The sequence below is a fragment of the Sinocyclocheilus grahami genome, unplaced genomic scaffold, assembly GCF_001515645.1.
Source record: "Sinocyclocheilus grahami isolate Dianchi unplaced genomic scaffold, SAMN03320097.WGS_v1.1 scaffold15.1, whole genome shotgun sequence".
In the NCBI taxonomy this organism is placed as follows: Eukaryota; Metazoa; Chordata; class Actinopteri; order Cypriniformes; family Cyprinidae; genus Sinocyclocheilus; species Sinocyclocheilus grahami.
Window position 1 is genome coordinate 1,000,301 of NW_015505194.1, and position 16,877 is coordinate 1,017,177.

Genomic DNA, 16,877 nt, shown 5'->3' on the forward strand with positions numbered 1-16,877 from the left:
GCCTATTTCTCTCAAATATTGTTCACAAATCTGTCTAAATCGGTGTTAGTGAGCACTTCTCCTTTGCCGAGATAATCCATCCACCTCACAGGTGTGGCATATCAAGATGCTGATTAGACAGCATGATTATTGCACAGGTGTGCCTTAGGCTGGCCACAATAAAATGCCAAATATATATATAGTAGTCAACATTTGAACTTGATCAAAACCTTTCATCAAAGTTGTCCTAAAACCAAAATGCGTTCTTGTCTTAGGACAACTTTGATTAACTTTTTTGATCCACTTCAAATGTTGACTGCTGTGTGTGTGTGTATATATATATATATATATATATATATATATATATATATAATAAAAAATTTTTAACAGCATATAATAATAATGATAATAAATTATAAAAATGTAAAAAGAACTGGGCAATTGCATCGATTCTTCGATCAACCTTACATACCATCAGTTTTAAGAATAAAGAAACTCCCTTGACTTATAAAAAGGTTATAGACCCAGAAATAAGAGAAACTGACAGTATGTCATATTCATATAAGAAAGAAATAATAAGAGAGAGTAGGAAGAATCAAGGAAGACTTTCCAGAAACCTCTGTGTCACAATCAGCTGGTTTCCATTTAGAGTATCTTCCCGTCACACATGAATAGCATTGTGTGCAAATACGACAGACAGCTCAGCGCAGAAATTCCTACTGATGGCAATAATTCAAATTTTACACATTGTTTCGTAATCCACTTTACCGACACTGTTGTCTTCCTAATGTTTGTCGTTGGCTTAAAGGGTTAGTTCAGCCAAAAATGAAAATTAGCCCATAAATTACTCACCCTCAAGTCATCCTAGGTGTTTATGACTTTCTTCTTTCAGACAAATCCAGTAGGAATTATATTAAAAATTGTCTTTGATCTTTCAAGCCGTTTCATGGCACTCAGCGGGTGTTGCATGCATCAGTCCAAAAGCACTTAATTAAAATGCGCCCATCAATATAAAAAAAAAAGAAAAAAAAAGAAAAAAAAAGTGTTTCACACGACTCCGGGGGGTGAACAAAGGCCTTCTGTAGCGAATCGATGCATTTTTGTAAGAAAAATATCCATATTCAAAACGTAATAATCCCTTTAATGTAGCTTGCGCTCACTCTTGTACACTGGAAGCAGTTCGTATGGAGGTCAGCGCTCCGCATGCGCCAGTGAGTCTCGTGAAAACCAACGTTTGTTAACAGGAGCAAAGGAAGCAAAGTTTCCTTACTTTAGCAAAGGAAAACCAGTCTCCTCTTGGCTTATATCGAAATCCTCCGACATTCTTCTTTACAAATCCTTGTTTTGTACTTCTGATTAGTGATCGTTGTTTTGTTTTGATCTCTCCGCTGCGTTTCCGCGTGCGTCACTTCTGAGCGGCGCATGCACAAAGTCGACCTCCATACATCATTCCCCTGGAACTGCTTCGGTTTACAACAGTGAGCGCAAGCTAGATTCAAGTGATTATTACGTTTTGAATATGGATATTTTTCTTACAAAAATGCATCGATTCCCTACAGAAGGCCTTTGTTCACCCCCCGGAGCCATTTTTGGGTGAACTAACCCTTTAAGTTCACAAAGCCCTGAGAGTCACAACAGACTAATTCACTAATGTGTATGCTCATATATGTGCTTAAAGCCTTGTCACACAGAAAACATATTCATCAATTAGTTCATGCCTTAAATTATTTAGAAATAAATTACTTTAAAAATATAGAAAAAATTTAGAATGTAGAAATCATGCAAAATAACATCTGGAATTTGTTAAGATATTAAAATAAAAATAATAAATAAAATAGTAACATTATATACATTACTAGATATCAAATAACTAGGTTCTCAAGGTTTGAGAAATAATGTTGTTTAGGCCTGTATAAAAGACATCTGGCTGCTGCTACAACTTGTGCTGTTTTGTAACTCTACAATACATTGAGTCAAGCATAACAGACTTTTCTTTCCAATATGAGTGACCTGAACTGAACCAAGACGGGCTTTGAGTATTTTATGTCAAAAGAAGAGTTTCTCAGTGAACTGAGCCCCAAGAAAAAGCCTTAACAGGTGGGTTAAACTATAGATCGGTGTTTGGAAGTACATTGTGTTCTTTATGGCCTCAAAACAGAATACACTGAGAAAGAAATGTCACATGCTTTTGTGAAAGGTACAACTCTCATGTTGAAATTCCATACTATGGCAACACCAAGATGTTTTCAATTCCTTGCTTTTTGAATAAGTGCTTCACTAGCAAAAATGTCCACGCATTCCACACCCTTCTCAGCCTTCTCAGGCAGTTTGTACAGCCGGCAAAACAAATTCAGCTACCCAGTCTCGAGTAAACATTGAAGGGAAATGCATACATGTTCATTACTTTAAAAGGACTGCACAAGCACTCTCTAAAGCAATCAGATGAATGAATATGATGCCAACCGGTCTAATCTGGTTTTCACAGATTAGACCCCAAAACCTGCCATTGAGATTCTATTCTTAACAGAACAGAGTGAACATCTGTGCCTCTGTCTCAGTACACGTGTGCCTATGAGAATCACCATATATATATATATATATATATATATATATATATATATATATACATATACATATACATATACATAAAAAACACATACACATATACACATCGTATGTAGTTTTACTTGACTTTCGCTTGAAAACCATCCATCGTGTCCTCAATATGCACGTAGTTTTTGCTGTAGCTGAGTAGGTATACTTTCTAAGCGCTGTTTCGTTATGCTTTCAGTTTCGTTTGCCCTTTGATGTTTCTCATATGCAACAGAAATTGAAGCGCTTATGAGTGAGTTGACCAACGTGGTGGTCGCACCAGAGCGACCACACACAAAATTTAGTCGCACAGGCAGAAAACATGGTCGCAGTCTGGAGCCCTGCATATTAAAGTTCATAAGTGCAGCGTTGCTTTGTTTACAGCGAAAACCAAGAAAACGCTTTAAGCGCCCGCTGCTGGCGGAGAGTGAATCTGCATCTCATTCAGCTCTGCTGTTTCTGTTTCATGCAGATATTTTTTATGCATAGTTTCACAAACTGAAGTCAAACCATTCTGTTTTTGCTTCAAATTTAGAAATTATACAATGTAATTTAGATTAAAAACTGCTCATGTTGCATGTATGCAGCATCTTTGTTTGGATCATGATTAAAATGCAGTGGTTGCCTCTAATTTTAAATGGAAAGAGCACAGACAAAGCCTTAGTTTGTTTATATGAAGAGATTTATTTTATTTGTGTTACTTATTTATTTGATTTGGGGCTTGTTTTAAATTTTAAATTTAGTTTTGTTATTTACATTTACATTCAATTTAAATTTTGTTATTTAGCAAACGCTTTTATCCAAGGCGACTAACAAATGAGGACAATAGAAGCAATAAAAACCAACAAAAGAGCAATATTATGCAAGTGCTATATTAGTATATTAGAGGGCTGTTTGTCTAATGCTGGGTACACACTAAAAGATTTTTAAAATCTTAAAAGATCTTCAAGATGTGAGAGACCACAAACATGAGGACAAAAAAATTCTAGATTTAACCGTTTTGCTCCTATAGTGTGTCGTGTTTTCGGGGTTCCCCCCCACACATCAGGATTTCTGATTGTAAATATTCAACATGTTGCATATTTACGATTCGCAATCGGGGCGCCTCTGACGTTCTTCCGAGCAGATTCAGTCCCTCTTAACACACCTCACACCACAGGAAAATCTGATAAGATCATCTTTAGAAACACCGGGACATTACCTAGGATTGTCGGAAGGGGAGAAATCGGCCCAAAATCAGCCCGATTTATATATATATATATATATACACACACATATACATATACAGTATATACACATACAGATTCATGTCTATGAATCTGTGGCACAAATCTGTAAGGGAATCACTACATACATCATAACCTACACAGGTGTCTACACAGCATGCTATCACATTATGATATCAGATAAGGTTAGCATACAGGTTTTAATACCTAATGCAATTTATGTAGTGAAACGTTTAAATATTTGTTGTGCAAACATTGTACCAGGTCGTCTTACCTTTCTCCTACACCCACACAGAGCCATACATCAATAATTCAAATGAGCGTATTTACAGCTCACGTCACAGCACGTTGATTAAGCCTGAACATTGTTTTAAACAGGCCATGAAAACAATAGCTTTACAGCTTTACAGGAACACCTTCAAAGTGAATCAAAAAGTCCTGTCCAAAATACAGAACACCAGCATTTACTCCATATTTTGTACCTAGACACAATAAGAAATACTCTCAACTATTTGCAACCCCATAATCGAAAGAGTCTGAAACATTTTAACCCGTTTATACTACCCACTAGTCTGCACTACAGCAGGAAAGACCCAGATATTTCCAGTATGTTGCTTCACTGAATCAGTGTAAACCGATCGCGTCATCTCTGGGGAGCTGACAGCACAATGCTAGCTTTGTTACAGGGGGAGGTGCAGTTACAGATATTACACCTGCTTAGGCCCGTCAGACCACTTCTCCTTGCTGTCAAGCATACTCTCGTACTTAGAGACACAATACAGACGCTCTGAATGTGGAGAATGACAGCTGATGTTTAATTTAAGATCGAGAACAAAACCTGTGAAAGTGCGAAGGAAGTGGTTTATAACTGTATTGTTGTAGACGGTGTAATATAAACTGTTTAACTACTAACCAGAAGACAGATTTCTAAATAAAAAATAAATAAATTGCACAAAAACAAACAACAAGCTCACACGCTAATTACATTCTAACTATTAAAACAGAAATGTTCTAATGCTTCAGTGATACAAAACTATGAATCACGCTTTACCAATTTGTATACCTATGTTTATGTTTCGGCCCTATATCTAATGCATGCCATATCAAGTAATAAATATTGTGGCCAAATTTCCTATATGTTAAATTGTATATTGACTAGCGAGTAGTGAACACACACCCGGCAGCAGAGGGCAATTTTGCTGCGACGCCCAGGAGCAATTAGGGGTCCGTTGCCTTGCTCATTTTTTATTAATTTATTTATGTACTTTACTTTTCTTTATTTACCCACTGCCACCGCCATTTTGTCATGAATGACTGCGCAGAGTGTGCCGTCAAGCTGAGTGTGGGTATTGAGAGTGGAAGAATGTACTGAGTCCATGAGCACTGTTCATTCACTTACCCCACCTACTTTTCCTGCCGGTTCTGAGAATTGGACCCACAATCTTTGGGTTACAAGTCAGACTCTCTAACCATTAGGCCACAACTGTCATGTGCCTTAGTGTACATGTATCAAGCGCTCTTCTTCCTTAGGTAATGCCTCTGCTTCCAGTCTGCCTCAACCACCTGCAGAGTGTTCTGATCTGGCTGCATCAAGGTAATCGGCACTCAGCTTGATGGCACGCTCTGCACGCTCTTGTCATTCATGACAAAATGGCAGTGGCAGTGGGCAGTTGTGGCCTAATGGTTAGAGAGTTGTAACTCTAACCTGAAGGTCAAGGGTTCGATTCTCATTACTGGCAGGAATTGTAGGTGGGGGAGTGACCGAACAGCACTCTACTGAGCAAGGCACCGGACCCCCAATTGCTCCCAGGCTGCCATGTTCCTGGTGTGTGTGTGTGTGTGTGCACTTGGATGGGTTACATGCAGAGGACAAATTCCAAGTATGGGTTACCATACTTGGCCTACACGTCACGTCGTCACTTAAGTAAGAAAAGAAAAGTAAAGAAAAAAAAAATAAATCCAACAGTGCCAGAAACTGGTTATTATTATTTTTGTTCTGTTAAAACGTATATGCTTATTTGCCACCCAGTAACTATATTTTGCATTACACCTGTTTTTTTTAAATATATTTTGTATATACAGTGGTGTGAAAAAGTGTTGGCCCCCTTCCTGATTTCTTATTTTTTTGCATGTTTGTCACACTTTAATGTTTCAGATCATCAAACTAATTTAAATATTAGTAAAAGATAACAAGTGAACACAACATGCAGTTTTGAAATGAAGGTTTTTATTATTAAGGGAAAACAAAATCCAAAACTACATGGCCCTGTGTGAAAAATTGTTTGCTCCCTAAACCTAATAACTGGTTGGGCCACCCTTAGCAGCAACAACTGCAATCAAGCGTTTGCGATAACTTGCAATGAGTCTGTTACAGCGCTGTGGAGGAATTTTGGTCCACTCATCTATGCAGGATTGTTGTAATTCAGCAACATTGGAGGGTTTTCGAGCATGAACCGCCTTTTTAAGGTCATGCCACAGCATCTCAATAGGATTCAGGTCAGGACTTTGACTAGGCCACTCCAAAGTCTTCATTTTGTTTTTCTTCAGCCATTCAGAGGTGGACTTGCTGGTGTGTTTTGGATCATTATCCTGCTGCATAACCCAAGTTCGCTTCAGCTTGAGGTCACGAACAGATGGCCGGACATTCTCCTTCAGGATTTTTTGGTAAACAGCAGAATTCATGGTTCCATTTATCACAGCAAGTCTTCCAGGTCCTGAAGCAGCAAAACAACCCCAGACCATCACACTACCACCACCATATTTTACTGTTGGCATGATGTTCTTTTTCTGAAATGCAGTGTTACTTTTACGCCAGACGTAATGGGACACACACCTTCCAAAAAGTTCAACTTTTGCCTCATCAGTCCACAGAGTATTTTCCCAAAAGTCTGGGGGATCATCAAGATGTTTTCTGGCAAAACTGAGACGAGCCTTTATGTTCTTTTTGCTCAGCAGCGGTTTTCGTCTTGGAACTCTGCCATACAGACCATTTTTGCCCAGTCTCTTTAAAACCTTCATTTAAAAACTGCATGTTGCGTTTACTTGTGTTATCTTTGACTAATATTTAAATTTGTTTGATGATCTGAAACATTAAAGTGACAAACATGCAAAAAAATAAGAAATCAGTAAGGGGGCCAACACTTTTTCACACCACTGTATACACAAAAACACATACCTTATATGGTGTAGATCAGGGGTGCCCAAAATCGGTCCTGGAGGGCCGGTGTCCTGCAGAGTTTAGCTCCAACTTTCCTCAACACACCTGCCTTTAAGTTTCTAGTATGCCTAGTAAGAGCTTGATTAGCTGGTTCAGGTGTGTTTAATTGGGGTTGGAGCTAAACTCTTCAGGACACGAGTTTGGACACACCTGGTGTAGATGGTAACTCTCATACTATGTTAAATCTAACTTAAAATGGATAGACATTTAAGACATTTAAAATTCAATTTGAATTTTCCACTCCTTTCACCCATGATACGGACACTTTCTTTCTTCCCCCTTTTTTTTTTCTTCCTGAAGAGCCTTGAGTGCCAAAGCAACAGTGTGTTTCATTAGTATGTTTACTCTCTCGGATTAATTTCACGTCATCCATCAGCAAAGAGGCATAGAGAAGGACTCCAGGGATAAAAGGGCAGTTACTTCAGGCTCACACTGACCGAAGCCAGCATTAAGCAGTCAATGAACTGGCAAACACAAAAACCCTGGTTTACAATCTTCTATTATCTGTACACGACATTAGGAATGCTTTAGACAGTTACAGGGTCTGTGTTTAGAAGTAACAATGTGCAAACCCATGCTAATCTCAGACTATTTGGTAGCAAAATATGTTATTATAATCTGGGAACAAGAAAACTAAAGGTTATGCTTTTAATTTTCTCTTTACGTAATGGGGAAAACAACTGGATAGCAAACTAAACTGGATATCAACACCACTGAAGCAAAAACAAAGCTATATATTCAAACTTTAAAAATCACATGCTACTGAAAGGCCAAATTCATTTACCATTAATGAAACAAGTACTATGCTAAGACAGACAATTCACTGTGACTAATAAGTCAGGTGAAGCATGTGTGCATCATACCAAATAGATCAAAATGTTGGCCTGGAAAAATATATAGTAAAAGCTTAACAGAAAATGTTCATGTGCGTATAACCAAGGTTCATTCATATATCTGGACAGATGATTGTTGTCATATGAGCTTTGAATTTGACATGGAAGAGGGACTGACCTGAGCAGCTCATCCACTGGCAGTGAGTCACATTTCCACATGCTTTACAAGTACTCAATAAACCACAGTCTTCATCTGTAAAAGAAACCACCTATTAAATAACATATCTTGCATGCCTAAAAAACTATCATTGAGAATTCCAGCAAGCATGTCATATTCAAGCAACACATTGGCATTGGGTTTCTTGTTTTGTTGACCTAGATTTGTTGCCACAGTTTGTGTCAGTGTTATCTCTTGGCCTTTTAACCGGAAAACAAGGAACACTGAGTAACCACAAAATAGGCTATTACAATTAGTAAAACATTCTCCAAGTCTCTAGCTGAAAGATAACAGAGCCATGCCCACTATATGCCAATCTAGAATCTTTTTTTCTAGTAGATCAACACATTTATTGTGTAGATGAGGAGTAGCTGAACAGAAAACTGGCAAGAGGACCAATGAGTCTTGTGACCAAGTGAACATGATCTGATGTCTCTGGCAAATCACACACAAACCAAGGTCATTTAAAAACATAGTGACAACCTTAAAGTCGATGTGAAATGGAAGTAACAGCAGATCTTTTTTTCCCCACATTGTGAGTGTAACAAAATATCACAAAAGAAAGCCCCGTCTACATCTCCAGAAAGAAGCCTGTCATTTACACCAGAAGACAGCGAGCGAGCGAGCGAGAGAGAGAGAGAGAGAGAGAGAGAGAGAGAGAGAGAGAGAGAGAGAGAGAGAGAGAGAGAGAGAGAGAGAGAGAGAGAGAGAGAGAGAGAGAGAGCATTCTCTGGCTTATTTTACAGCCCAACATGTGATTCTCTGGATAAATATAGATCTAAATGGAAGCAGAGCCACAAGACAACAAAATAGAAACCAAGACAAGAAACCAAAAAAGATAGCCTAAGTGATTAATTATTTCAGACAGTTAAAAAAAGAAATAATAATAATAAAAAAACTATACCAGCTTGAGTTCAGTACTGGGCAAAATTGAAAACAGAGAGTAAATCTGAATCACGAAAAAATCAGAACGAGGCCAAAGTCAATAAGCGGATTCGAATAACCGGTTCTTTAGATTGATTCATTCAAAAATACCGGCAAAGAAGGTTTTAGTTCTCGAACCTTCCTTCATCGGTGTGGAAGGAGCGACGTGGATTCCCGTAACTACACCACAACTGAATCTATAGCGCAAAACCTACAGCACGACCAGGATATTCCAGTTCAAGACCAAGTGACTCTTAAGAATCAGGTATTTTTGTTGAATCAAACACATACGAAGCGACCAAAGTAGTTCGATTCCTGAATAAGCGACTCTTGTGAACCGGTTCTTTTTAGTGGACTAAAATATACAGGGTGGTCAGTGTACAGTGTAGTCACATTACCGTGCGAGTGATTCTTATAAGTCGGTTCATTAAAAAGGTCCATCTACATATACTTTTTAAAACTAATTTATTTCTTAATAGTGTTATCCGTGGTTTTGAAATCTGAAATGACCTCGTCATTTGGCAACAGACTGCCGATGGCAGTTGATGCAATAAGAACTGAATCATTACCCAACATTTATTCCTCAAAAGTACGAAAAAAGCATCCTTGCTGGAACCTTTATGGAACCGGAATCGCAACCACTCCTAATTAAAATCACAGTTAAGGTGTAGCAGATGGCGTGACCGTTTGCGCTGTTTCGCTGTTACATTTAAGATGATAAATCCACTCACCCTGCGCAAATTCCTGGCTTGTCAACGATCCGAAGAAGGCTAGTAATATTGTCACGAAGAAAAGTCTCCAAAACATGGTGTCTAATTGATTTATTCTCAGTCCCCGTGCGGGCGTTCAGGTCGGGCAGTCTGCAGTTTCACTCTAGCGACCAGAGCTGCTGTGGATGTGGCTGCGCTTCCGGCTTTCTGTATCACGTGACTGCTTCTTTTCATCATTGGATAGCAAATGTGGCTTAAAACCGTGAGACAAAAAAATAGCATTCCTGCAGGGGGCGCTTTGCGGCTCAGAAAGAAACGTCTTCCATTGAGCAGCAATCAAACAGAAACCTGCACCGACAATTGCGTTGAATGGTAATTTACAAACAGTCGTGATTGGCTCATAATGACAGACGCCGAGAAAAGTAACATGTACCACGTGGTAACACAATGCTACTTTAATCGCAATATTTTTACACTCAAATAATGACACTGTGAAACTTTAATAGCATTTGAATTAAAACCACACACATAGGAAAAGTTTAAATATGAATAATATTATTTAGACCTCATCGTATCTAAACATTTGGGCCGCTAAGCCCCGCCTCATTTCCGACCTCGTTTCATGCTGATACCCATTCACACTTCCATCAAATGTTGCCGTAATGTATAACAACAAAGCTTAGCCGGCGAAACCATGCAATATTTGTTTGGCTTGTTAATAATTTGTAGAGCGACCTTTCAACCCACTATAAAGTACGTTTACCTTATGAACCAGCCCTCCCAACAAAATGCCGGGGAGTAATTTATAGGACATGCCCACAGGTCCATATCTCCAGAGTTTATTTTGCAATCGCCATTTAGGGAGCAAGCAACCACTCACTGATCTTTGAGACATAAGACAGCTTTGCACACAACTTCACCTGCCTTTAGTTTTTAAAAAACGTTACAATTTTAGATACCATAACTCTACGTACCAAAACTCAAATAGGTTATGTGATATGCAAAATATGGTTATTCAGTTTAAAGCAATTCTGTTGTTTCAATAGATTACTTTATTTTTATAAAAACTTTATGACACAATTTTTGTATCTGACCGTGTTGGCCCATACTGAGTGACAGGCAAGAAAAAAAAGAACGAATTTTGTGAGAAACGGAAGCAGGCGAACGCCTGAACATATCGAAGAGATTAATTCAAAATAATTCCTTGTATTGTGTCAGTTTAAAGGATTTTGTATTCAAGCCCTTACGAATCAGTGTACTGAAACTATTAAAATAATCATTTTTGTTAAAATATTTTACTATGCATTGATATTCCACCAGCAGCAACTGTTGTAAACATTTTTTTAAGTATTTGTCAGAACTGGTGTTAGTACAGAAGAAACAGTAAGCTATGAATTTTGTTAATAACATGGCAGATATTGGATCATGAACTCTTGCTATGCTGCCACCCAGTGGACGAGTCCATTAACAAAAATTGAAATTTCTGTTGACGCGAAACCAAGTGTTAAAGGGTTAGTACACCCCAAAATGAAAATTCTGTCATTAATTACTCACCCTCATGTCGTTTCAAACCCGTAAGACCTTCGTTCATCTTTGGAACACAAATTAAGATATTTTTGATGGAATCTGAGAGCTGTCTGACCCTGCATAGACAGCAACGCAACTGAAATGTTCCCAAGTCCAGACACGTAGCAAGAACATCTGTAAAATAATCCATGTGACATCAGTGGTTCTACCGTATTTTTACGAAACTACGAGAATACTTTTTGTGCGCAAAAGAAAAAAATACTTTATTCAACAATTCGTCTAATTTTTCTTTTGCGCACAAAAAGTATTTTCGTAGCTTCGTAAAATTACGTAAAATTTATTTATTAAATACATTAAAAAAAATTGTTTACATTTCAAAATACAAGAACAATACATTGATATTTCAAAATGTTCAACATTTTATGACAATTCTATCCATTTAATGTAACAAAAGAGCTTGGCTAAACCGAAAAAGAATAATATAATAAAAAACGAAAAACAAATGTGATGTTTATCCTGAAAATGCCCTGTTGAAAAACAAACAAACAAAAAAACAGCATATGCTGGTTAGGTATGTTGCAGGAGCTAGTTGCTTAGGACCAGCACATGGCCAGCTTAAACCAGCTCATGACCAGCTAAGGACCAGCTCAACCCATTTTTATAGGATGTTATCATCTTGGATTAAGATAAATTAAAAATACACTGAAAAATAACATAAAACAAAACAAAACGTATAATGTGTGGGAAAATTCTACCTTTACTTCACAAGATCTAATTTTATTGTATTGTAATATCAACTTTACATCGCCAGAGAGCAGCATTGTAATCAATATTGAACAGCGTTTTATTTCTTGAGCCTATAATCTATAGTACAATTCCTTACAATTCAGTTGTGACATAGCTTTCTATACTTTACAATTTCTTAACTGCCTGGAAATCAGTATCAGTATTTTTAGCCCTAAAATTGTTTTGCCATTAGATACATTGGCACAGCCTAAACCTATAGTCTGTAATTAAACATGGTCAAGTCTAGATGCACTAGAAGCGTCGTTCTGTCAGCAGATGGCGCTGTATACTTTAACATGCAATTCACTCTCATACTGCAGTTACTAGTCCAATCTTTCTGAATAGAATGTAGGAAAAAATTCACAGAGAGATGGTCATCCCTGGCTCTTCATTCATTTTATAATTTTGAGCGGTTCCTTTTTCCACTATTCCAAAATGCTCACTAGTAACTTTGAACTACCTAGATAAAACCTGCTAAACCATCCTAAGATGGTTTGCTAGTTTAAACTGGTTTCAGGTGGCCTCCCAGCCTGACCAAGTTTGTTTTAGCTCTTCTGCCTGGCCTGCCTGCCCGGCCAAGCGGTCTTAAAAGTACACATTCCATTTACATGATTTTTCTGTTTATTCATATGTTTGTTTTGACAGAGTTTACAAGTTTTCAGTGACCGAAAAAGTTACATTTACAAATGAATCCGAGTTCCTAATTTCACCTAGCGACCCTAACCAGCAGAAATCGCGTTGAAAATTTTTGCCATTAGATACATTGGCACAGCCTAAACCTATAGTCTGTAATTAAACATGGTCAAGTCTAGATGCACTAGAAGCGTCGTTCTGTCAGCAGATGGCGCTGTATACTTTAACATGCAATTCACTCTCATACTGCAGTTACTAGTCCAATCTTTCTGAATAGAATGTAGGAAAAAATTCACAGAGATGGTCATCCCTGGCTCTTCATTCATTTTATAATTTTGAGCGGTTCCTTTTTCCACTATTCCAAAATGCTCACTAGTAACTTTGAACTACCTAGATAAAACCTGCTAAACCATCCTAAGATGGTTTGCTAGTTTAAACTGGTTTCAGGTGGCCTCCCAGCCTGACCAAGTTTGTTTTAGCTCTTCTGCCTGGCCTGCCTGCCCGGCCAAGCGGTCTTAAAAGTACACATTCCATTTACATGATTTTTCTGTTTATTCATATGTTTGTTTTGACAGAGTTTACAAGTTTTCAGTGACCGAAAAAGTTACATTTACAAATGAATCCGAGTTCCTAATTTCACCTAGCGACCCTAACCAGCAGAAATCGCGTTTGACTAAGGTAACCATAGCAACTGAAGCCAGCTCGATCGTTTCCGTTCGGGATCTGTGTGGTCTGTACATAAATATAATTACTGTCATTATAATGTCATTACTTTTTAAACTTATTAAAGATTTTTAGATGCATATAACATTTTTATCACAAAAATAGTGTTTTGTTTAAAATAGTTGATATTCGGTTATCGTGACAGTTGTCAATTAGTCCACATCATATGTGCCATTTGATATTATTTACCTTCACATCACTACTTATTTGACGACTTCTACTGACAAGCCAACCACCAAGTCTAGTGGGTCCGCCCACTAACGTTACCAAAATGTTGGAGACAGATAAAGAGAGAGGGAGGCAGAGAGCGAGATCCTCTGGCTGGGTTGTACACTGATAACTGAAGTATATCATCAGTGCAGCAGCTGTCTCAGAAGGAGGTAAAGCGATGTCTCATTGACTCAGGTGCGTAACGATCACATTCCTGTGCAGATGTTTCTGTTGTTGTTTGTATTTCCTGGTAACTGCAGGTACAGACAGATGTGCGGCAATGTCAGTCAATGAGAGTACAGGAGGCATTGCGTCGTAATTATGGCTCATTTGTCATTGAGTGCAATCGATTAAGCCATTATGCCTATAAATGCTGAATGGAAAAGATAGAACAAGCGTAGAAACGATTCTGAATGTATGGCATGTGACATTTGTCTTTGCTATTAGGCATCATATGGCACAAGAGTTGTATTTAGGCTTCTGTTTGCTCTCTTTCCCTGAATTTACACGTAGGCTAAGATTTTTGTGAGATAAGCGCAATTTATCTCTGTCTGAAAACAAGTATATTTAGTCGCATTTGGGTTTTAAGGGTCATACAGTACCTGAGGTTTTGTGTGCAAACACATTGCATCCAGTAGTTGTGCTTTGGCTACAAAGGCGCGTCTTAGTTTCATTCACTGTCCGTCATACTGTTGGTTGTCTGCGCTGTCCGCGGTGCTGAAATCGCCCCTGCAAGGACAAAAACGACGACCTCGCCATCAAACCGTGAATGATGCTGATTCTGTCATCATGTGTTTCTTCGACCAGTGAGTCTCTCGTTCGCCAGTTATTTAGCAAAGACTGAATAATTAGGTAAGTTTGCCTCCATAGTTCACAGAAAGCTTCTGTAGTGTCATCTAACAGAGACCGGCGCGTATTTTGATTTTACGCATTTTGATTTTTGGATGTAACTTTACGCTATGCGTCTGAAACTTCAATATAATATTCCGGCATTTGTCTGCTACTAAAATGAGTTCGTAAACCTACAGCTTATCCTTAAACTATGTAAATGAATGTCAAATAGTTTAGAAAGGGTGTTGTTGTTTCAACCTACCCCACTAGTTGAGCTTACAACAAAAACATTTACAATTTTATGCACGATTTGTGGTAATCAAATGTGCTTGTTCAAATAATTGTTATGCCACCCACCCCTTATTATTTAAAATAGTAGGCCTATAATTAAAATATTTTAATTCGAAACGGCAAATAAAATTATAAAACAAATGTAAAATGCATAAAACATTTGCTAAAAGCATAACAGACACTGGCCTATACAGTATCCTATTTTGCGCAATCTTTTGGGGAGAAATAAATGGAAAGTTTTACAACCTTCAGACGTAGTGTTTCTAGTTTTAGACTGATGAAAAGCGTGTGTGGATTTTATGTATCAGATTAAACGAAAACTGATGATATACCACTTCTGTCATAGATCACACTGATATTCTAAATAAAGTATGATATTTTAACCATTTTATAGCCCATTTTATTTGTCCTATAAATCTTTTATATTTTATTTTGAGTCTTACAACTGTCATCTCAGCATTTATGCTGGTGGTTTCACCCCTTAGGCATAGTGATTTTACCCGTTGCTCATTTTTATTTGGTTCAACTGTAACAAATCAACCTGTGTTACAGCACTCTCTTTCATGGTGTTAAATGATGCGCTGTTTCTCCACCAACCTTTAATGGATGCTTTCTTTTAAAATGATTTTTATAATAGATGCACTTGTATTCTCTAACTAACTGTGTTTTATGTTTTCTCAGCAGGTGTCAGGGTGCATTCATGTTGTCTCACGTGCGCATCATGGTCCCTTAATTGAATCTGGGACTGCAGAGAAACCAGCACAGCTAGCACGAACAGCTCTCACGCTATGCCCGTCACATAATGTGGAACATGGCACGCTTAAAGATGCCCTGTGTCTCGTGCGGACACTTTCCACTGTTCCTCTGTCTGTTTCTACCGACACTCTCATCTCATGCGCTTGGGAACATATACAAGCGTTCGGCGGTCCAGCGCGCGGCTGCCCGGTCTGTCGCCCGCATGGATGGCGACGTGATCATCGGTGCGCTGTTCTCCGTGCACCACCAGCCGTCCGCCGAGCGTGTGGCCGACAGAAAATGCGGGGACGTGCGCGAGCAATACGGCATCCAACGGGTGGAAGCGATGTTCTATACGCTGGACCGTATCAACGCCGACCAGAACCTGCTGCCCAACATCACCCTGGGCTGCGAGATCCGGGACTCATGCTGGCACTCTTCCGTGGCTCTAGAGCAAAGCATCGAGTTCATCCGAGACTCCCTCATCTCTATTCGGGACGACAAAGACGGATCTAAGTGGTGCATCGACGGAACGCCTTCCACCCAGCCTCCTTCCACCAAGAAGCCCATCGCAGGAGTCATAGGTCCTGGCTCCAGCTCGGTGGCCATCCAGGTGCAGAATCTCCTCCAGCTGTTTAACATCCCCCAGATCGCTTATTCGGCCACCAGCATAGACCTAAGCGACAAAACTCTCTTCAAATACTTCCTCCGTGTCGTGCCCTCTGACACTCTGCAGGCGCGCGCCATGCTCGACATTATCAAACACTATAACTGGACTTACGTGTCTGCGGTTCACACAGAGGGTAAGTCACTAAGTCACAAGTTCTAACTGTTTCTTGTGTTAGATGTATGAAACCTTTAATCAACTTTTCTAAACAATGTAAATGCCTGTCGTGTGAATAATACAGGTAGCCTATATGTATTTCACTGAGTAGCCTATTATAACAAGTTTTATTAGATTTTTGTTTTGCTCACTGACTAAAACTTCTATATAAAATTCACATATTTGTTTGCTCAATAGTTTAGAAATGATCCCTAAACTGTGTAAATTAATGAATTAATGTGAGAAGATGTCTGGTAAGGGAGGCAGGGAAGTGTTTTAGCACTTTTGTGTTTGTTGTAACACTTAAAAAAAGTCTGTAACTCAAAGTAGTATAGTGATATAGGCCTATGGCTTATCCCAAAATTGTGTAAATGCCAAGTACAAAGACTACAAAAGTTCTGGTTAAAGGATGGGTTGTAAATGGGAAAACGTGGTATTCAAAATTTTTTGCATTGAAGTGACAGTCCACCCAAAAATAAAAAATCTGTCATTTACTCCCCCTCATGTCCTTCCAAACATGTATGACTGTCTTTCTTTTTTGCGAAACACAAAAGAAGATATTTTGAAGAATATTAGTAACAAACAGGGGTGCATTTCCCAAAAGCATCGTTAGCTAACTA

The 16,877-nt window shown here is 38.6% G+C and overlaps 2 protein-coding genes across 2 annotated transcripts in view; one reads left to right on the top strand and one right to left on the bottom strand.

Moving 5' to 3' along the window:
• Nucleotides 1-9,909, bottom strand: part of cd164 (CD164 molecule, sialomucin) — a 17,906-nt gene extending 7,997 nt beyond the window's left edge. Inside the window, exons 1-2 of the mRNA XM_016293653.1 lie at nt 9,720-9,909; nt 8,026-8,100 (exon numbers count right to left, since the gene is read on the bottom strand). Coding sequence (XP_016149139.1) covers nt 8,026-8,100; nt 9,720-9,795 — 151 coding nt within the window. The 5' untranslated portion in view covers nt 9,796-9,909. The remainder of the gene's footprint in view (nt 1-8,025; nt 8,101-9,719) is intronic.
• A 3,779-nt stretch (nt 9,910-13,688) lies between these two features.
• LOC107602522 (metabotropic glutamate receptor 1-like) overlaps nt 13,689-16,877 on the top strand; it is a 32,606-nt gene continuing 29,417 nt past the window's right edge. The window contains exons 1-2 of the mRNA XM_016295041.1: nt 13,689-13,772; nt 15,384-16,237. Of these exons, the coding sequence (XP_016150527.1) occupies nt 15,502-16,237 (736 nt within the window). The 5' untranslated portion in view covers nt 13,689-13,772; nt 15,384-15,501. The remainder of the gene's footprint in view (nt 13,773-15,383; nt 16,238-16,877) is intronic.